The 21,583-nt window shown below is 51.8% G+C and overlaps 6 protein-coding genes across 6 annotated transcripts; 4 read left to right on the top strand and 2 right to left on the bottom strand.

The window, feature by feature from the left end:
* Positions 1–367: 367 nt before the first annotated feature.
* Positions 368–5,316, top strand: ALT_0364 (ubiquitin-binding serine/threonine protein kinase VPS15; the record flags this gene model as incomplete). The annotated part of the gene is made up of 3 exons (XM_033555096.2): positions 368–581; positions 636–756; positions 804–5,316. The coding sequence occupies 3 exons, from the start codon at positions 368–370 to the stop codon at positions 5,314–5,316; spliced, it is 4,848 nt and encodes a 1,615-aa protein (XP_033410987.2).
* Positions 5,317–8,848: 3,532 nt separating this feature from the next.
* ALT_0363 (DENN (AEX-3) domain protein) lies at positions 8,849–11,769 on the top strand (the record flags this gene model as incomplete). Its single annotated transcript, XM_033555097.2, has 4 exons — positions 8,849–9,229; positions 9,309–10,328; positions 10,391–10,627; positions 10,678–11,769. The coding sequence occupies 4 exons, from the start codon at positions 8,849–8,851 to the stop codon at positions 11,767–11,769; spliced, it is 2,730 nt and encodes a 909-aa protein (XP_033410988.2).
* A 660-nt stretch (positions 11,770–12,429) lies between these two features.
* On the bottom strand, positions 12,430–13,551 carry ALT_0362 (SDR family NAD(P)-dependent oxidoreductase; the record flags this gene model as incomplete). The annotated part of the gene is made up of 4 exons (XM_033555098.2): positions 12,430–12,886; positions 12,940–13,270; positions 13,343–13,374; positions 13,427–13,551. 4 exons carry the CDS (start codon positions 13,549–13,551, stop codon positions 12,430–12,432), a joined length of 945 nt encoding a protein of 314 aa, XP_033410989.2.
* Positions 13,552–14,269: 718 nt separating this feature from the next.
* Positions 14,270–17,581, top strand: ALT_0361 (TBC domain-containing protein; the record flags this gene model as incomplete). Its single annotated transcript, XM_033555099.2, has 1 exon — positions 14,270–17,581. The coding sequence occupies one exon, from the start codon at positions 14,270–14,272 to the stop codon at positions 17,579–17,581; it is 3,312 nt and encodes a 1,103-aa protein (XP_033410990.2).
* An 843-nt stretch (positions 17,582–18,424) lies between these two features.
* ALT_0360 (Zn(II)2Cys6 transcription factor) lies at positions 18,425–20,170 on the bottom strand (the record flags this gene model as incomplete). Its single annotated transcript, XM_033555100.2, has 1 exon — positions 18,425–20,170. One exon carries the CDS (start codon positions 20,168–20,170, stop codon positions 18,425–18,427), a length of 1,746 nt encoding a protein of 581 aa, XP_033410991.2.
* Positions 20,171–20,939: 769 nt separating this feature from the next.
* On the top strand, positions 20,940–21,176 carry ALT_0359 (dolichyl-diphosphooligosaccharide--protein glycosyltransferase subunit 4; the record flags this gene model as incomplete). Its single annotated transcript, XM_033555101.2, has 1 exon — positions 20,940–21,176. The coding sequence occupies one exon, from the start codon at positions 20,940–20,942 to the stop codon at positions 21,174–21,176; it is 237 nt and encodes a 78-aa protein (XP_033410992.2).
* Between the last annotated feature and the right edge of the window lie 407 nt (positions 21,177–21,583).

Raw genomic sequence — 21,583 nt, 5'->3', positions numbered from 1 at the left:
CGGCGGCGCAAGAAGGAATCTCCACGATCTAAGGTAGGTTTTCTTGGAATTGACGATCTATGCAAAGAAAACAAGCAATTAATGGGGAAGACTTGGCCCAGTGATACGGCACAATAAGTGTTGTAAGGAGCAGCTACACCGCCTGAGAGTCATGTGACCCCATCATCGCCGTCACCCGAGTCTTATGTCAGGACATAATGATCAGTGGGCATTTATTCAGAGAGTTTGCGTACAGATCGCTTCAATAGCAATATCAACTCTATCAACGTTGTAGCTTGTGTTTGGAGATTTGTTGAAGCCCTATCTACCTTTACTGGATGAAATTCGTGATTCTTATTAGCTCTTGAGATGAGGTCGTCGCGACACTATGGGGCAAGGCTACTCCCTCACAACCCTTTCAACGGGTTCGGCTGGGATAGATGTTCCCGAGCTATCAGATCTGATGTATGAGAAGTCTATGGGTGGTGGCCGGTTCATGAAAAGTATCCGAGCAAGACAGCAAAATGGCCTCGTTCTTGTAAAGGTAATCATGAAGCCTTACCCCAGCATGAAGCTAGAATCCTATGTCAAAGCCATCATTCGTGAGTTTGTTTTTGCCGTGCAACAGCTCTGGATATACTCTGACAACGTACTAGGGGAGCGCAAACTGCTTTCTGATGTCCCAAATGCTTTGAGCCATCAAAGAATTTTGGAGACCGGCACCGGGGGTTATCTGGTTCGCCAATATATTCACAGCTCTCTATATGACAGGATGAGGTATGCTTCGTACATATTATCAGCCAGAAATTTTCTGACCTCGGCAGCACTCGACCATTTCCAGAAGAAATCGAGAAGAAATGGATTGCATTTCAACTTTTATGCGCTCTTCGGGATTGTCACTCATTGGATGTGTTCCATGGCGACATCAAGACGGAGAACATCTTGGTGACATCATGGAATTGGCTGTACCTCACGGACTTCTCATCGTCTTTCAAGCCAACATTCTTGCCGGAGGACAATCCTGCGGACTTTTCTTTCTATTTTGACACCTCAGGGCGACGAACGTGCTATCTGGCCCCTGAGCGGTTCCTCGAGGTCGGGGAGGAGCCAGGGAATAGGCGTCTGAATTGGGCCATGGATATATTCAGTGCTGGCTGCGTGATTGCAGAGCTGTTCCTAGAAGCGCCCATCTTCACACTAAGCCAGATGTACAAATACCGCAAAGGCGAATACAGTCCGCAACACAGCCAGCTGGTCAAAATTGAGGATCCGGAGATTCGAGAGATGATCCTTCACATGATCCAGCTTGAGCCAGAGTCGAGATATTCTGCTGAAGAATACCTGAACTTTTGGAAAAACAAAGCTTTCCCGGAATATTTCTACAGCTTTCTTCATCAGTACATGTCTTTGATGACAGACCCTTCGTCGGGCAGGGCGCAAGTGGAAGCGGAATCTGCAAACAGGGGCGAGGCAGATGACAGGATTGAGAGGGTTTACTACGATTTTGATAAAATCTCTTACTTCCTGAGTGCATCTTCGAAGCCTGTGAAGGATGGCTCTAGTCGCAGTAACCCCAGGCTCACTGGGAACGCGTTCCCGATCCACCTTGATCTCCCAAACTACGGGCCACAGGCTGCGAAGTCTCAGCTCCGAACTGACGATGGCGTTCTGATCTTCTTAACGCTTGTCGTGTCTAGTCTGCGCAACACAGCAAGGGCATCTGCCCGAGTCAAAGCTTGCGATATCCTGCTTGCTTTTGCAGAGAGATTGTCGGATGAGGCGAAGCTTGATCGTATTTTGCCTTACATTATGATCCTTCTAAACGACCGCACAGATAGTGTGAAAGTTGCCGCCATTCGTACTCTTGCGCAGCTGCTGGAGATGGTGCAGGTCGTCTCGCCGGTGAACGCGTATCTCTTCCCAGAATACATCTTCCCTCGGCTGCAACCGTTCGTCTCTAGCTCCAGCTCCAATCCCAGCCCGATGGTGCGCGCTGCGTATGCCTCCTGCATCTCTTCACTAGCCCAATCTTCATTGAGATTCTTAGATATGATCCAGGCTCTACGCTCTGATACTCGTCTTTCCGCCCTTATACCGGCAGGCTCCGAGCCAAGATGGACTGAGGATGCTACATTTCACAACCTCTATGACGTTGCGAGGGTAGACCTTCTCGAATATTTTGAGAATCATACCAAAGCTCTCCTTACCGACACTGACGCATCTGTCCGCCGTGCATTCTTAGGCTCAGTGCCCAGTCTGTGTGTGTTCTTCGGTAACCTCAAGACAAACGAAGTGATCTTGAGCCATTTGAACACTTATTTGAACGATCGGGACTGGATCTTGAAATGTGCGTTCTTTGAAGCAGTCGTCGGAGTCGCAGCTTACGTTGGAAGTACGAGTTTGGAGCAGTATATATTGCCTTTGATGATCCAATCTATGACCGAGCCCGAGGAATTTGTTGTTGAGAGAGTGCTTCGATCCCTGGCAGCGATGGCTGACCTTGGTCTTTTCCAGCGATCCACGACTTGGGAGGTCCTTCAGATCGTCGTGCGTTTCTTAGTTCATCCAAACACGTGGATTCGTGAAGCAGCCGTTTGCTTCATCATCAATAGCGCAAAGCACCTGTCCATTGCCGACAAGTACTCAATCCTGGGTCCTCTCGTCCAACCATACCTGAGAGTCAACATTGTAGATTTCTCCGAAGAGAAACTGCTTGATGGTCTCAAGAAACCTCTATCAAGGAGTGTATATGACCTGGCCTTCGTTTGGGCTTCTAAAGCGGAGAAAGGTCTTTTCTGGAAGTCGACAGCTCGAGATGAAGTGTTCAGTGTGGGCGGCACTGATAATTCCCTTCCGAAGGGTGGCCAAAAGATCCCAAACTTCTCACACAACGCGCAACCCAAAAACGAGGAGGATGAGCAGTGGCTATCTAGGCTAAGGAACATGGGACTCGGTCCGGATGACGAATTCAAGTTGCTCGCTCTACGAAGCTACATTTGGGGTGTGTCTATGCGTCAGATGAAAGAGGCCGACAATGCGGCGTCCTCATTGAACAACGTAATAGCTTTGACTCAATACGGAGTGACACCTCAAACTGTCTTCTTTGATAAGCAACAGAGCGTCAAGCCCCAGGGCACTCCCTTACCCAAAGTTGACGATGCTGGATTGGGAGAACGCAAGCCGCACACTATCACCGATGCCCTGTTGGATGCGTCAACTACGATTGACAGCGCCTCTCACGCTCGTCGGAGACACTTGAGGACGCGCAGCCAGCTGCAGAGAGATTCAGCGACCGCCAATGATACTCCAAGACAGGAGGCACATGACAATATTCGCGCAGAGAATCCGCATGAGCTCTCCCCGGTGGCATCATCACCAAGTGCTGCACCAGAATCCCGGCCCCTATCCCCTCCCAACTCCGATGCGGAACCGAGAGGCAGCATAGGCAGACAGAGTCCGGGGCAGGACAGCCCTTCGACTCCAACAGAAGCGGGAAGTCCGGCTGTCAAAAACAATCATCTCACAACCCACGTGGAGAAGAAGTCAAGTGCGATCAGTCTCCTCAATCGCAAAGAATCATCAAAAGCGTATGCGGAGACCAGCATGAGTTCTGCAAATGCATTCGGCAAAGTCGATGTGCCATCCCAGCGTCACTCACCACAGCCGTCAGCATTGACTCTGGCGCACGAAAAGAAAGCGCGACTCAATGAACCACAGCACTACCGTGCTAATCATTCCTACGCAGGCAACGACCCGGTAATTCTCCGGCTGCTGGACAGTGTTTTCGCAGAGAATTACCCCACCGACCTTTTCGAACTTGGTCCGTTTGTCAAGGAGGCAGACCCTCGCCGTCCAATAAAGAAGGCCAGCGGCCACGGCGAGAACAAAGTGTGGAAGCCAGAAGGGAGTCTCGTTGCACTCTTTGGCGAGCATAGCGGACCGGTGAATAGGGTGGTGGTAGCTCCAGATCACGCCTTTTTCATCACTGCATCGGATGATGGGACCGTCAAGATCTGGGATACGACACGACTCGAGAAGAACTTGACGCCCAGATCCCGCCAGACATATCGTCACTCCAGCGAAGCCAAGGTGAAGACGCTGACCTTTGTCGAGAACACTCATGCGTTCATTAGCGGTGCCACTGATGGGAGCATCCATGTCGTGAAGGTTGATTACCATAATGTCAATGAGACGGTTCGATACGGGAAGCTCCAGCTCGTACGTGAGTACAAACTCCCGGCAACTGACGATGGGTCTGTCGAGTACGCGCTCTGGATCGAACATTTCCGCTCTGATGCACAATCCACCCTGTTGATTGCGACCAACACTTGCCGCATCCTGGCTCTGGATATGAAGTCTATGCTTCCCATCTATTCATTACAGAATCCTGTCCATCACGGAACACCGACAACGTTCTGCTGTGACCGAAAGCATAACTGGCTGCTAGTAGGGACCACGCATGGAGTTCTTGATCTCTGGGACCTTCGGTTTCGGGTGCGTCTGAAGGCCTGGGGTCTCCCAGGATCGGGTACTATCCTCAGGCTCCAGGTCCATCCGACAAAGGGACGTGGGCGGTGGGTTTGCGTCTCGAGCAGTGGGAGTCGCGGCAACGAGATTACAGTCTGGGATATTGAAAAAGTCCGCTGTCGCGAGGTATACCATGCCGACTCGCCCGGCAGCAATGCAGTTGCCAACGGAGGACCTGCCTCCTCTCCAGTTGATAACGCCAAGGGGAAATCAGCCTTTGCCAGCACCAGAGACTATGAGGCCTGGCACGTCGAGAGCGACCGGCCCGAAGGAATGCTAAGTCGATTCGGCACGGAGGGGCCATTGTCGGGAGCCATTGAGTCCTCAGGACCATCGGCGGCTAGCACTCCTGCCGGTATCTGCGCCTTTGCCGTTGGCTACGACTCGCCGGAGGATGGCAAGGACAACAGCACCAGATGCGGATTTATAGTGTCGGCAGGTTGCGACCGGAAGATCCGCTTCTGGGACCTAGCTCGGCCCGAGCTTTCTACTATTGTCAGCGGTCAGGACATTGTTTCGGAAGGGGGGATGAGCGGCAAGCCACGCTACGAGTTATCTCAACCACTGCCGAATCTACTCGTGACTACAGAACACATTCCCGGCCCTCCAGCGGCTAGCAGTGCGGGGAGCAAGGGCAGCAGCAAGAAAGGGGGCGGTGCTAGGCTTCCACGTAGTACAGTGATCAGTCTGCAGCAGCAGCAATTACTGAAGAGTCATCTGGATTTCATCCAGGATGTAGCGGTGTTGAGGGTGCCATATGGGATGATCATCAGCGTGGACCGGGCGGGAATGGTGTATGTCTTTCAATGAGCGATGTAACTAGATAGCTTGACTATAGATTTCTATCTAACAGCGATGAAAGCTGCTGATGCTCGATAGTTAATTAGCTCGTCGAGTTTGTCTATTCGCAAACCATTCGATCATTCAGGTAGTCTACAGAGCCAGAACTCCCATCCTGCGCTACACACGCCCCCTTCATTTCAGAGGGAGCAACTCTTGGAACTCGTTGAGTCGAAAACAAGTCATCCATCTCGATAGAGCTTCTTCAACAAATCAAAAGGAAAGGAAATCCCAGTTCCCAAGCTCCCAATTCTTGAGTCCCGGAGTTGCCGGGCAATCCCTGCTGTCGATTGAGCACTGAGATTCAGTCGTAGCACAGTAGTAATAATGGGCAGGCGTAGGAGTGGATCCGAAGCGGGGATGGTGAAACGCTCGCTTGGTGGATATCTCATGGATCGGCAGTCGAGAGTGGATAGCTAGACCAACAACGAACTTGTACCTTGGTGAACCTGGGAGTTTGTTTAGTTATTTCGACGGCGAGCTCCATTCGACGTGCTCTGCATGGATAAATATGAACAGAAGGTAAGGATCAGGTATTGACTGTTTGCTTAAGCATCTGTGTTGAGGAGAACTCGGATTTTGACATACATGAGGAGTTTGACCATAGGACTACGTATGAGCTTGGGTGGATACTTAGGTGCGGTTTTGACTTATATTGCTGAAGGAAATCCTGCGAGAGGAATGTTTTATCTGCGAAGCCAAGAGTATCTATTCCGTACCAGCGTACGTAAAGTTCTAAAGTTTCTGTGCTCACAGTCTGATTGTGTTGGCGTCGTCTGGGGCAGATATATCTTGCAGTGTTTGTGTGCTTGTTATTCATACATAGTGTCAGGGCCCTCAGGGGTCGTCAGTCCAAACACATCCGATTCAAGCGCACGGCGTTTTGCTTGAGCATCGGGTCGCGATTTGGTTTGATTAAAATAGCGATCAATCTATTGATAGTTTTGCAGAGTCCAAACTGTCACTTCAGCGTTCAAGTTCAGGGAACCGTTGGTACCTTAGCACTAAGGTGTTGGCCTGGATCGGTACCTCTGCTCACGAACCATGGGCGCATCCTTGAATTTCCACCTAGACAGATGAGTGTCTCCATACAAAGGTTGTCGATGTTCTCGATCGCTACCCAGGAATGCAAATGGTTACCAAAACAACTGAAAGGAGGAAATGAGATCGACCCTCCCTAGTATTCGGCTTGCTGCATCAGAACGACAATACCCAGAAAATAATGGCTCCGATCAAAGAGACTTTGACTACTGCAAGAACTCGGAACATACAAAGAAGTAACAGATCAGCAGAGTCACTCAAGCACGGTATCCATGATAGGTAACAATCTGCAGGCATCTCGAGGCAATCCGCACAGATGAACTTTGTTTTAATTATCGTCGTCGGGACGAGGGATTGATCACAAACAGTGAGCAGTATGTTGACCATGGACTTTGCCTTTGGGATACTCTAGACTACGCAGTAGTCTGCAAGGTCTCTCAGGTTGTGGTTATTGGCTGTAAGCCCCTGTCTCTCTCCCTATCTGAATCTCAGCAAAATGAGATCGAGTTGTGGGATGGACGGACAGGATGACAGGCTGGTTACCATAATGCTACTCACTCTGGGACTTGGCAACTTGGGAGCATCATCAAGCAGCTACCAGTACGTTGGGTGCTCACAGTCAGTTCCTCGAGTTCTTCAAGTGACACTCTCTGATAGTCGGATAATCTTGCCGGATTGTGATACAATACAGACAACGTCACAAAAGACAACGGCCGATAGTTTGAATAGTCTACTCGTCAAAAGATGGCTTGCACATGGTCATATTAGCCGGCGGCCATTGCATTAATTTGTCTCAGAACCCCTGAGCGTAACTTGGCATGGCTTGTCTGTCAAGTTGAGCCCAAAATTCAAATTCAGGTTTTCGAGTCCTTCTGTGGAGTCTAGTCTATATGACACTATCCCATATTATGAGGAATCGCTTCTCTTAGGTTCATGATAGATTTGATTTTCTCCGTACGGAGTACAAGAAAGGGAGACTCTCCTCGGTCGCCGGGTAGAAACCCTGCTAGAACAGTAATGAAATATGGTCGGGACAAGACAAGTTCTTTCTTCTTGTTCTTTGATGATCCAGCATCAGGTGGACATACTCTCTTTTCAGAATCTGATTGACGGTGTAGATTACAACGTCAGCCCTTATTATCTGCCTTGTTTCTACTCCAAATACGGAGTATAAGACCCTGCAACGGATTCCGGAGTTTCAAAACCCGTGGAACGAGACGAAGAATCCAAGATCCATCTTCGCGTGGGAAATAAAGGAGGTCCCGCATAGCTCTGGAAATTTGGGTTGATTTGTTGTATCGTCAAGAATTTTGTCGATTTAAAATTAGGATAGTTGGGGGTAACTCCGTCTGGTTCTACCACAGTCCACAGTGCTCAAACTTAATTGATGCGCTGAAATCTGCGGAGGTTCTAGATAGATATTCGCACTCCTCGGATTGCCTATCAGTCTCTATCGTTCGGGTCGAATACCAATTCGTTCAGCATCTGCAGCATTCGATGGGCTTGAATCTAACCTTTATTGTTTTTCCCCTATCTATGCCTCCGTACTTTCTTTTCTACTTCGTTGCCATCGTCGTCGTCGTCGTCGGCTATTCTCTTCCCGTCATGGTCCCTGACTAGCCAAATCCACTGGCGCAGGAACAGACAGCAAACGACTCCGCAATCAGCGCTATCAAAGCGTGCTTTCGCCTATAATAATCCTTTTATTATTTTTTTCCGTGATTACCGTATGTGATATTACAGTAAATAAAACTAGACCACCCTGGACTAGCACCACAGCAGACTGACTGCTCTGTACTACTACAGCTAGTAAAGTACTCCGTAGTGTTATTCTCCTAGTCTTAACCTGTAATATTCACCCGAGCCGCTCCTTAGTACGGAGAGCCTAGTCTACCTTAGTTACCTTAGTATCCAGACTCGTCTTGTCTCCCCTGAGCCCTTTCCTTTTCTCCTCCCGTTCCTTTCTTAGCTCTATCCTGTCCTCTTCCTGTCCTCCTTCTCCTTCTCTCTCCCTCTTCCGTATCGTCCACTTCGGCCCCCCCACTCCCATCGCCGGTCCCCCTACAGCTGAAGAAGAGAGCTCCCTGTTCTCTTTCTTCTACACGTCTTGACTCTTCGTTGCAAGGCGTGTTGAAAGGTTTGGGAAATGCTCATCAATTCGACCTGTGAGCAGTAAAAGCCTCATTCGATATCAGCTGTTTGGCTGCTCAGCTCTCTCATTCCTTTGGTTCGGCTGCTACAGACCTTATTTAACATTTCGTCTTTCTTTTGCTTGTCCTTGGTCAGCCTCCAGAAGCGCTGCAATTTGAAGCTTCTCGGTCAAAAAATCTCATATACCACCTTTTTATAAGCTCGTTTTATATCTCTATTATTCAATTCTATCGTCGAGTCGGGTCCCGTATACCTTGGATCAACACTTGCCAAATAATTCAAAAAGCGCCGTTCCTATTAAGTCTTCATCATGGGCCCATCTCTGAGAGATCACTCGTCCTTTGTCCGTCCATCGACTCGCGATCGGCCGGTAACTCGTGACCAAGGAGAAAATTCGCTGGTCGTTCCTAGTCGCACCTCCTCGCTTCATTCCCGCATTACCCAACCAATCCCCTCGCAAGTGAACGCAAAACCCACGCAGCGCACACCCAAAACTCTCACTCATGCCTATATGGTGTGCGGTGTGGGCAGGGAGCCCTCGCAATGGGTGAAGGCTCCCGCCCCAGAGCAGGGAAAGATCGGCCACATGAAAGGTGCGGTGGGACAATTTTGGTTACCAGAAATCCTGGGAAGCAGCCCTAGATTGGAGCAGGACAATGAAATTGCTAGAGCCTTGCATTCAGCAATGAGGGTAAGACATTGTTCAGAATATGCTACACTTCAGTAAAGTGAAGCAGACCAGGCAAGGGATTGGAAGCTGACAGCAACAGGCCTGTTTTCCTCATGATGTCGAGATTTGCACTGGCAAGAGCCAGCCTCACTGTGTTCACCATGCCTTTGTCCTGCAGCAAGATTCATCACATACTCTCTACGGCATTGCCTTGCGTGTCTGGTCTCGAGCCGATGAAAAGCGCGCCGAGACAATTCGTGAGCTGCGCAAGAAAACGGAAGCCGATTTCTATGATAACCCCGATGAGACCTACTGGATCCCTTACTGTCTTAGTTTCCTTTCCCGCTATCCTCTTTACGATCTGCTAGGCGATTACCTGCGTGGCATGTGGATTCACTGGAACAAGGCCACCAATCTTTTCCACGCTGAAGAGGTCTCGCGAATTCTGAGCTTCCCTGCTCCACGCCTGAACGATCTTGTTCGTATCGACATGAAGGACTACGCCTTGTGCTATCAGTTCCCTTCGTCGCCCACTGGTTTTCAAAACTTTGCCATGTGGCCCTTGTTCACCTGCCTGTCCATCCCCAACATCGTGGGGGTGGTCGAGGCCGCAGTGTCGCCAACTCGCCGGATCATCTTTGTCAGTCATTATCCAGCTATGCTGACTATCGCCGCTGAAACCGTTCGGTACTGCGTGCGAGTCTACGAATGGAGCGGTCTGTATGTTCCGGTCGTTCATGCTCGTCACATTAAGGACCTTGTCCAAGAGCCTGGTCCCTATATTCTCGGTGTCACCGCCGAATGCCGAACGCTATTCAACGCTCCCTCGGATGCCTTGGTTGTGGACCTGGATCGCAACTTTGTTCTCACTTCCAGCCCTCCAAATGTCCTCACTCCTGGTCAGCGGACGAAATTTATCGACCGGCTGACACAGGCCCTGAACGGTGATGTCTCTCCTTCAGGTGTTCCCAATCACCTGCGGTCCGCCTATGCGGGTGGCAAGCTCATTCCCGCCGGTCAAATCATCGTCATGAGAGGCGAGGTCGAGAGTATCCAGGATCCTTCATGGTGGAACCAGGATGCGGTCATGAGCGTCATGGATCACGTTTGCGAGAAACTGGTATGAATTTTATCCGAGATTTTAAGTCAAAGTGTATGAAAACTAACTGCGCGAAACTTCAGGGTCGCAACACCGGCATGAAGGCCATCTTTGGTGGTTCTGTCAAGAAGCCTCTGATGACCAAGGTATCAATGCGTCATTTGAATGAGATTGTGCGCGAGCGCAACCAGTACTCTCGCGATGCTATGGAGGCTTGGCAAGACTTTATCAATCTGAAAGGCCGCATGGACACCGAGTTGAGCAAAGTCACCAAGCGCAACAACTTCTTGGTCGAGGAACTGGAGACCTGGAAGCAGCAGGTTCGTCTTCGTGGTCTGACAATTGATTCAATAATACTGACCTCATGCAGTTCCTCAAGTTCCAGGCCTTCGCAGAGCAGCTCACCAAGGAGACCGCTGAGCTCAAAGTCAAAATCGAGAACCACAAGCGTGAGAACCGCCGCCTCAGTGGCCTCATTGACCAGCAAAAAGACGACGTGGCACGTCTCACTCTCCGTTTGTCTGGCACCGAGAAGCAGCGTGATGATGCCCTGGAGGCACTGGTGCTGCAACAGGAGATTGCCGAGGAGCTTGAGCGTGAGAGGAAGCGCAACCAGAAGGAGCTTGCCTCGTTGCAGCACACCAACGCTTCTCTCGCCAGACAACGCGACGAGGCCCAAAGGGTGGTTCTGCACCTCCGCAGCCTCATCAACGGTCAAACACATCACATGGAACACATTGTTCGCTCGATCAGTAGCTCCGCTGAGCTTTCTGAGCTGGTGGAGCAGGCCGAAGAAAGCAAGGAGAACGAGGAGACTGCCGCACCAGAGGAGACCAAGGAGCGTGCAGAAAAGGCCAAGAGTCTTGCTCCAAACATGACCCCAGAGTTGGAACAGCATCTGCTAAACCTGGGTAAGGAACAAAAGCGTCTTGCCCGCCTCAGCATCACAGATGTGGCGGATCGCTACCTGCGCGACAAGACCGATGCCATTTCGGACATCATCCGCAGCATCAGCGAGCAATGCGCTGCCGCTGTCGAAGGCTTGCATCTGGCTCAAGATGCCGAAGAGGACGACGCAGACGAGTCGGGCCAGCGCACACCGGACGGCAATCGCCTGGCGCCAGACTTCGACGGCCACGATGGACGTTCGACCCGCGAGGGAAGTGAAATGGGTGATGATAATAGCACCCTGCATCCAGATCATCGGACCTCTAGCGTCCCCCCGACTCCAGACCTGGTTCACAACCGCTCTAGTACGTCAATGTCGATGATCAGCAGCTCGACATTTCCGGAGAGGTCGAGCCAACAATATGGGCCTGGCGAGATCCCGACCCGGATCGTCGAGGATGACGACGAGCGTGCCCACGAGACCGATGGTCTTGATGACCACACCGAGACAGGCACTCTCTCCAAACAGGGCAGCGAAGATCTGATGCGGTCAAGCCCCCGGCTGCTCGCGTGATTGCTCCATCGACAAGATGATGCAACGCTTCATTTTCGACGACTTTGACACGAATCCTGTTCCTGCACAGTTTCAGATTAGAGCGCGTTGTGACCTTTTTTTTTTTGGCACTCTCTCGAGTTTGGATCTTTCTGGTCCTCTTCCTTTTCCCTTTTATTTTACTTGGATATTCCCACAGTTGCTTCTTCTGAACGGAGGTGTTATACATTCTTGGGATTCTCGGCGGACTTTATTTCTTTCCTCCTTACCGTTGTACTCTTTGTCCGTTGGGGTGTTTGCCTTGGGCTACTTTAATTTCTATTCCCGATACCGAGATTTTTGGGCACTGGTGTTGGTCGTTTTATATCCCCCTCAGTTCTTCTGGCTCCGTCGGGTGACCACCCAAAGTCCCCTGGCCCTACATGCAAGCCGCACATTTGAACTATCCCAGCGCCGCGGACGAGCGGACCGGAACCCACACTCCCTAGTTTTGATCACTTGCTATCCATATATCTCCTTTGTCTATAGCTGCAACGGCTGCTTTGAAAGCTGCTGTGAAGTCTGGAACATAGTTGAATTGATCAACCTACCGTCTGGTGCTCTTACAGTGTCCTTCATACCTGGCTTTGATTCTAACACTTGCATTGTCTCAAGTACGGAAATTTACAGACCGAGTAGAAACTAAGCCAACTTGCCCGGCACGAAAGGGTGACCAGCACTCAATCCGCCACATACAGCCCACGCCTGCCCATTGACGTAGCTACTCTCATCGCTCCCCAGGAACAGAGCCACGCGAGCCACCTCATCCGCAACCGCACCCCGCTGTAAGGGATTCAGCTGCCCGATTTTGCGTTCCGTACCGCGAGCGCGCGCCGCGTCAAACACCTGCTGCGTCATCCCCGTCTCGATCAGACCCGGGCAGATAGCATTCACGCGGATGCCGGTACCAGCTAACTGATACGCACACGTCTGTGCAATCGACACCACCGCCGCCTTCGAGGCGGAGTAATCGGTCGACCCGGCGTTCGAGCGCAGCCCAGCAACGGACGCCGTGCAGATGATCGAACCGGAGGGGTATGGCTTCGCCGCGGATGTCACCTTCATGCCCAGCGAAGCGTACTTGACCGCCAGGAACACACTACCAAGCATCAGAATCACCTCCCCTTATCAATTATAAGACAAATCACTCACCCGATAGTATTAACCCGCAACGTCCTCGCAAACTCATCCCCCGTCACATCCGTAAACAGTTTATTCTGTCCTACGATCCCCGCATTCGCGAAGAAGATGTCCAGCCGGCCATACCTCGCAATCGCGTCGTCCACGACCGCCTTGACGGCTTCTTCCTCCGCCGCGTCGAACTTGCGGATCTGCACCTCCACGCCTGGATACAGCGACTCGATCTCGCGCTTGTGCGTTCCCAAGTGCGTGTCTGTGAAGTCGCACAGGTAGACGGCTTTTGCGCCGTTGTGCGCGTACTGGTGGGCGCTGGCGCGGCCGATGCCGGCGGGGGAGTTGGCGCCTGCGTATCGTTAGTACTCTTCTTTATCCCAGGGGAATTGGTGGAGGAGGTGGTTCTGTAGTTCTGGTTTACCTGTTATAATGACGACTTTGTCTTTCACGCGGCTGGAGGCTGTTAGTATGGATTGAAATATGCTACAACAGAGAAGTGCCTTACGGTCCAACAGAGTCAGGCGCAACCGTGCGGATTCGGGGGATATCCTCAAATTTGCCCGCGTCGGGGATACCCTCGACCAACTGCTGGCTGACAGCTTGGAGGCGGCGTTTGGCTACTCCGGACATAGTGCAACGAGAGAGATAGATAGGATGGTGCTAAGTGATCAGGTGTCGGCTTGGAAAATCCGTATATGAAGAGGAGCTACACAATCGTAGATATTGCGGATTGGTCTCTAGATAGACCGTCATTTTAAATCCACGTCGATGCACTGTTTCGGGTGATCTCTAGCTGAATGTTCGGCTGCTCATGCGGAGAGCCGAGGCAGACCCCCATAATGCACAAACGGCATAGATGACTCAGCAGGGAGTATAAACTGTGCAGCGGGTTGGGGTAAGTCACATGACCTCTTACACGTCATGGCCCATGCGGCCAGCAAGAACGCCTGAAACGATGGACTAAGAGCTGGTTTCCCTGTTTTCCTTTTTATGAGCTCTCTGTTTGATTGTGAAGGTCTGCTATTCTGTCTCTTATTTTTGGCATCGGGACAATTCCGATATTCGGTCTGCCCTGTTGTGTTGTGCTGGTCTGCCGGAATGAGCTTACCGTCCCTCCTGGCTTCAAAAACGATCTACTAACCCCGAAAAAAAGCATCGGACCACACGTGGGGAGGGCAAAAGTCTAAAGAAAGGTCCACGCGAGGACTTCGAGAATCCTTTGGTGCCTGCAAGTTTCAGTCATACTACATCGGCGCTCCTGCGCAGAAAGAGAATATAAATCAAGCATTCATGAAGCCTATACTTGATCCCTGCTTCTTCGTTTGCTCGTTTCAGCGCCCCACGAACCATGGCGGAGCGCGATATCCAGCAGCTACTGCGTCGTTCCTCTTCGCGAACCTCGTCCACCTCGCGGCACAGTCAAAGAGCTAAGACCGTTCGTGCTCGATCTCAGAAGCGCCATTCTGCCTCCTCCAATGCCACCACCACCGACCTCACCTCCTTCCCCTCCCTCTCGCCGGACCGCTCACCCGACGGCTTCGTCGGCGAGCCTGCGCTGAATCGCGCCTTGACAAACGCATTGCTGGATGGGGACGCGGAAGAAGGTTCCGGCGATGTCGCCCGTGACCGACGGTCCACCTTAGCCAAGTTGACTGGGGCGGTCCCCGCGAACTCTGGCCGTGCCGCCTTGTTCGACGATTCGTTCACCATGCATGATTTCCCCGGTGCGCTGCACCTAGCTGATGACTCGAATATCGAACGGTTAATAGCCAGTATGGGCGCAGTGAAGCTGGTCAGGCAGTTCGCCCGCGACCTGGCGCAGCGGGATGCAGAGATTTCGGCGCTGCGTCAGCGAGCGGATGCTAGAGAGCGGGAATTGAAGAGGATGCTCCGTGAGGTTTCCGTCTCCAACCAGGATATTGAGCGAAGGCTGTATGCGCTGGAGAATGCTCCGCGCAAGAATTCGGACGGTGAGGACGCTGAAAACGATGCGGAGCAGGCAGGCCATCGGGGGCCAGGGGTTCACGGGCTCATGCAACAGGCGATGAGCGACGGGTTGGGGTTACGGCTACATGAGGACGACTCGGTGCACTCTTCAGATCAGGTCCAAGCGACTGTTCGTGGGCCGCAGCTCTCGGAGAGTGACTCGCGCTCAGGCACGTCAAGTGTCGATTCAGGGACTACCCGAAAGAGACAGAGCTCTGTTCGCGGTTGGCAGGATTATATCTTCGGCAGTGGCACCGCCAGTCGGAAGACTAGCAGAGCGAGCAGTATCATGGACGATGTTGGGGAAGTCGAGGAGGATACCCAACATCGGCGTGTTTCAAACAACAATCGCCGGAAAGCGCTCGATGAGCAGCTCTTTCAACCTCCTGGCGAACGTACGGGAGGTGGCATAGCTGCAAAACGTGCAGTTGCGGGAGTAGTCAGTGGAGACGATGCTAGCACTCATTCCCGCAAATCTTCAAAATCAATATCGTCGTGGACCGTCAGACTGTTTGCTGGAGGCTCTCAGAATAGTCGAGATGAAAATGACGCGGGATCCATCCGCAGCAGAGCTTCCTCCATCCATCAGGACAAGACTAGAGGCTCCTCATCCACGTCCGCAAATCCCAAAACGACACTGTCAGCGGTCGCAGCCTTGAAACGGATCAACAGCAACACGAGCATACACAGTGCGCCTGGCAGATCTACCAATGGGCCCACTGGGACCGGCAGATCAACGGCTCCTTCTGGTCGACGACATGCAGCCTCAAGCGTATCTCAAGCCGCAAGCTCCGAGGCAGGCGACAAGAGCTCCACGAATCTGGGGCCAGTCGAAATGGATGCCATTCTTCCCATGGAGTCTCGACCTCCAACCCTTTCTTATATGTATAACAACTATCAGCCTGGCGAGCTACTCACCGATCGGTTTGGATTCATCTACGACCAGCGTCGGAAAAAGAGGCAGAGGGAAGCTGCTATGTCCAAGAATAACAGCAATCGTCTGAGCATCGCTGAAACACTCAGCAGCTTCCGCACCGAAACATCAGATGGAGATGACGATGCTGACGTTCAAAACTCGTTGCTACGAGCTGCGGAGCCTCAGCGCTCACCCTGCTCGGCTTCACCCGACGATCCAGAAGCTGGAGCTGTGGCCATACGAAAATGGCAGGATTATCTAAAGTTTCCAACTCGGCCAACGGAGTTACTGTCCCACACCCCATCAGCCGGCCCTATTGTGTCACTTACCACCGCAAGCGAGCCTCCGCCGCGTAGTACTGCAGTAGCGGTTGACCGACATGGCTCGCTTTCCGTCAATCCAAATGCTCCGCCATCTGCATCTACATCCACGGTCGTCGCTGATCGTCCAGAATTTGCGGGAACATCCGCCGATCAGCCCACGACTGCAGCCACGCCGAGTGCGTCCGCAGAGAATGAGCCAGTCAAATTGCTTCTTGAGCAATTGACAGAGCTCCACGATACCCTACAGCGGGACAGGACCGTCAGATGGAACGAGTTCATGCGCAAGGTGCGCGCAGAACGCAGAAAGGAGGGAGAAGCTGCTGCTGCTACAACTTCTACTCGAGCTGCGCAGTCCGTCGATACACCTGAAGCATCTCTGGCTGTCGGCGAGGTAGTAGGAATAGCCAATCTGGGGAACAAGGGCAAGGTTGGTCGTGCAAAGTGGCGGGAGTTCCGATCGCTCGTTCTTGGCGGGATTCCCGTTGCTCTGCGGGCGAAGATATGGTCTGAATGCAGCGGCGCATCCTCCATGCGAGTGCCTGGTTATTATGATGATCTGGTGGCAGGTATCGGTGGCAGCGAACCGGACCCATCGGTTGTGGCGCAAATAGATATGGATATCAACAGGACGCTGACCGACAACGTATTTTTCCGCAAAGGTCCCGGCGTCTCTAAATTGAGAGAGGTGCTACTGGCATACTCACGCCGCAACCCGGAGGTGGGATACTGCCAAGGGATGAACCTTATTGCTGCTTCGCTGCTTCTCATCACCCCAACCGCAGAGGACGCTTTCTGGATTCTTGCCTCGATGATCGAAAACATCCTCCCTCAGCATTATTATGATCACGGATTACTCGCTTCACGAGCCGATCAGGTAGTCCTGCGGCAGTACATCTCCGACGTGCTACCCAAACTAGCCACACACCTTGACTCGTTAGGCGTCGAGCTCGAAGCTCTGACATTCCAATGGTTCCTCTCCGTCTTCACCGACTGTTTGTCCGCCGAAGCCCTCTATCGCGTCTGGGATGTGGTGCTCTGTCTCAACGTCACCAGTGTCGTGACTCCCGGAACTGGAAGTGGCTCCAACTCTTCAACCCGGGAGACCAACGATGCAAGCAATTCTTCTGCCCAGGACATCGCATCCGGAAGCGGCGGCGGCAGCACGTTCCTTTTCCAGGTTGCTCTCGCCCTCCTGAAACTCAACGAGCAGCAGCTCTTGACCACCTGCTCCACCCCGGCGGAACTATACACATACATCAACCACCAAATGACCAACCACGCCATCAGCATCGACGGGCTCATCCAAGCCAGCGAGGCCCTCCGGAACGTCGTTCGTCACGAAGACGTTGTGGCTCGACGGGCAGAGGCCCTGCGAGAAATGAGGGAACTTGGTGGACCGACCCAGTTAGCGGACGCTGAAGCCAATCCCGCCTGAACAGCTATCACTGTCTCTTTACGTCTCTTTCCTTTCTTTGCCTATTCATACAATGTTACTGCTTTTACTATGATACCATTACGTTCCTTAGAAACCGCACTGGTCTTCTTTCCTTTCTTCCTTTCCCTTATTTCTGTTCCGAAGAAAATAGACTTGATGACAGTACACGATCATCTAGATTGGGGAGTTACGGCAGGTTTCAATTGGGTTGGCCTCGTCTTTCATGCATTCCTTTTCTTGAACCCAGGCACAAATCATGCGTCTATTGGCAGAGAGACCAGCGAGCAAGCCAGCAAAAGACATTAGCTTTATCATCTTCATCAATTGAGATACCCAATTCAATTTGGCTTTGCTGATTCGGCCTTGAATTCTTACTTCATTCTGGCAGATTGCTTTAGTGGAATATGTTTGACCCGAAACTGTGACAGTTGAAGGATAAAGGATAAAAGCATACGCCGTATATATCAGATATAGGTCTATCGCTCATGTAATACGCCCGAGAAGCGACATGTAATGCTAGACGCTGACCTGGTGACTTCATTTTTGCTATCTCCATAAATTTAAGAGGGGTAGACATTTTGATTGAGATTCTGGCCTACATTGTCAGAAGCAACGACAGATCTTGCTGAGAATACATGGGATTTGTAAGGTGTTCCCTCGGCCGCATCCAATGTCCACGGTTCCGGCGGATCATCAAGTGGACCAGTAGCTCTCGGCGCAAATCATGCGCTTTCTCTGGTATGACTTCAATCGTAGTTGTGGGTATCAAGGCAGGTTTAAGGAAGACTGCGTAGAATCATATCGGGCATCAATCAGATTGAAAGGTAATGGCGGCACAGCTATTCAGCTGGGGAGTGCCTCTGGCAACCAGAACCGGCCACCGTCAAGGACAGTCGTCAAATCCACTTGCAAGGGCTCCGCGGCAGGCCGCAGTCCAACATCCAACACGTCGCGCGCCACAGCCTTGACCTGTCGCATTATCGCCTGAGAGATAGCCCACGTACGGGCCAGAGTCTTGAAGACGCCGATGGTGAGACTGAGTCGTTCCCGACTGGGTTCGGGCATCCTCCCGGCTTTGACGGAGCAGGATGCCAACTGCACAATGGAACTGAGAACCAGCGCGCAGATGAAGAAGGGTGTATGTTTGACGACCGGTAATCGGATGGAGGCTAACTGGGAGATGTCCTTGGCTGCCTTGAGAGCTTTCATGGCATGATCATTGTGTGTGAAGGCCGGGATGCTGCAGGGACCATGATGTCCGCAGATGACCTCAGCAGCAACCGCAGGTGACGATAGTAGGTCGGACCGTGGGAAATTGAGATAGACACTCGCTCCGTTCGCGATCATTTTTGCCTGGAACATCATTTCGTCCACCGACCCATCCGGACGCATTAATTCGGCTTTCGATTCGGGAAGGTGGTGGAAGAAGCTGTTGATACGCGCGTCGACCGCCTCCACATGGTCTTCTTGACCCTCAAGCATGTCCTGAATAGCAACCACCCGCCCGAGGATCCGAACAGCTTCGATCCGATAGGTGTAGGAGGAAAAATCTCGCTCCTCGTCGGCAAAGATGTGGTCGTCAAATTGAGCAATGGTAGGAGGCGGTGGAGCGGCCATTCCATCCTGGAAGATGCGTTCCTCGCACGGAAGGCCGACCTCGAGTGGTACTAGGCTGGTGCGGAAGGTACGCTGGACGCCCAGGGCAGTCAACATGCCTTCTACTATGAACAGTTCCCACCAAGTGCGTCGCAGACTTTCTTCCCGTATAGGATCACCTCCGCCCATGGAAATGGCGAAATCCTGACGATGAAGTCCGAGTTCGAAGGCCAGGTCGACGGCCGTAGCGAGGCATTGCCCGGCTTCTGCCCGCTCGTTTCGCGAATGGAGCACAACAGCCAGCAGGAGAAGTGCCTGCAGCTTCTCCACGGAGCTTTCTTGCTCCATCGCTGACGACATCACGGAGGGCCTATATACCTCACTATTTGCGGCGGGGGTAAAGTGGGAACCGATGAACTTGATAACATGCTCGAGAAACGGCGGCACATGAGACCGATAGAGTATACGAAGCGGAGGAAGAATCGGATGCGAAGGGTGAAAGTACGTATAGTAAATATCGATGAGGTACCCATCACCAGCGACGGAATTCACCGAATCGGGAGTGAGAGGGCAACCGTTGCTGACCGGGGCAGAGTCCGACACTAGTGCCTTGTCGTTGTTGAGAATGGGATTATTCGAGTCTGAAGAGACGAAGCCGTTTGGGAAAATGTAAGAAAGTCCGTCCGGAACGCTCCAATCCTGGGAAGTATCCAGTAGTGCGACCGACTGAAAATCGAACGAAGACGATTGATCAGAAGAGGGTGTCCGTTCAGGAGACGACGGGTTGGCGCGCCGTTTCTTGGAGGGTCCTTTGTACCCACGACGAGAAGGAGTGTACTGGCACTCTGCCCCTGTGGCTGCGCATCGGCCACAGACAGGGGTCACCCCGTCACATTTAAGATGCTTATGGCGACAGAGAAGACAAGCCAGGAGAGAAGGACCAGAGCCCTTGGGCTGAGAAGGGTTCTTGGTTGGAATAAATGGTCCGTTCATGATGAACCGCCACGCAGCTTATCAATTGACCAACATATATCAAAACGACCAGACGCGTAGTTTGTTCTTTGGGGGAAAGAGGGGATTAACAGGACGATAAATGAAATGAGACGATAACCAAGATTCAATTAGCTCAACTGAGCCGTGAGAAGCATTTGATAGAGTTGGGGGAGAACACAGGCAGGTCGGAGAAGAGCGGGACCACCATCCACACCTATATAGTCCAGAAGGAGGAGGGATCGGTTGGAGAAAAGTGATAGATAAACGGTTGCAAGTCGGTAATTTGAAGTCGATGAAGACAGTTAGTCTAACTAGATGGAAGCCAGGCTGATAGGTCGACGGATCAATTGAGAATGTCAAGACTTACAAAGTGGTGGCTCAGCCGGGAGGAGCTTACCTCAGAAGTGCCTACGTACGACATCCAATTAATCTACCTCCGTAATTCCAGCTGTCAACTTGCGATACCACCATTGCCTGCCACTCATCTTCAGCAGTCATTCTTCGCTTCAACAGAGTCCTAAATTCAGTGTTTGTTTAGCGGTGCAGGAGTATTGATTGCTGAACAGAGTCAATTCATTTGTAAGTGTTTGGATACACCGTGTTCCTTACGATATATCCCAAATAATACTAATTTCCCTAGGACGACTCCCAAACAACTTCATTTCGCGACCGGTCGCACTGCTACTTAGCTCATTCCCCTGGACTGTCCATTTCAACGCTAGCGTTCATTTCAGATACTTCGCGTACAAGAATACTCCGCTGCATCAACATGATTTCCGACGACGATCTCTACCGTCTCGCCATCTTCCTTGGATCGTGCGCTATGATGATGATAGTACTCTACCATTTCCTCGAAGTCAATGCGAAGGACGATACCATCGAAGAAGTCCCAGGTGTCAAGAAGTCGGTCGAAGGTTCTACTACTGCCGGTGTAACGCCGGCACCGGCTGCGGCGGCCGCGGCCGCGGGGGGCACATCAGCAATTGGAGGTGGGAAGGACCGGTAGCTATTGTATACTTGGGGATCGCGTTTCAGCATGAAGGAGGTTTGATTTGTACGGAGGTGACTCTGAGAGTCGAGCAGGATTGTCTGTAGAATACCCATGCAAGCATTGCAGTCACAATGAACGTCCTCTTAAGTGGTTAAGAGGGGCTTTGGATAATGCTATGTCCACTAAGCTTCGAAAGATGCACCAATCCCAGTGAGAATCAAAAAAACGCCGAAGAGCCCGCTGGATGCGAAAAAATGACCTTGACGCCAATTGCCGTAACCACGATATGAACAACAGCTGAATAAATCACAAGATCGAAGGGGTATCATTAGACCTGAAATGTGCTAAGACTCATGCCTCACTGCATAGACATCCTCATCGTTACTCACTCTCCCAATCCTTGCGGGAGTAGCCAACTGGCA

Source organism: Aspergillus lentulus, assembly GCF_001445615.1.
Source record: "Aspergillus lentulus DNA, contig: Alt01, strain: IFM 54703, whole genome shotgun sequence".
NCBI lineage: Eukaryota > Fungi > Ascomycota > Eurotiomycetes > Eurotiales > Aspergillaceae > Aspergillus > Aspergillus lentulus.
This window is presented reverse-complemented; position numbering and strand designations above follow the sequence as displayed.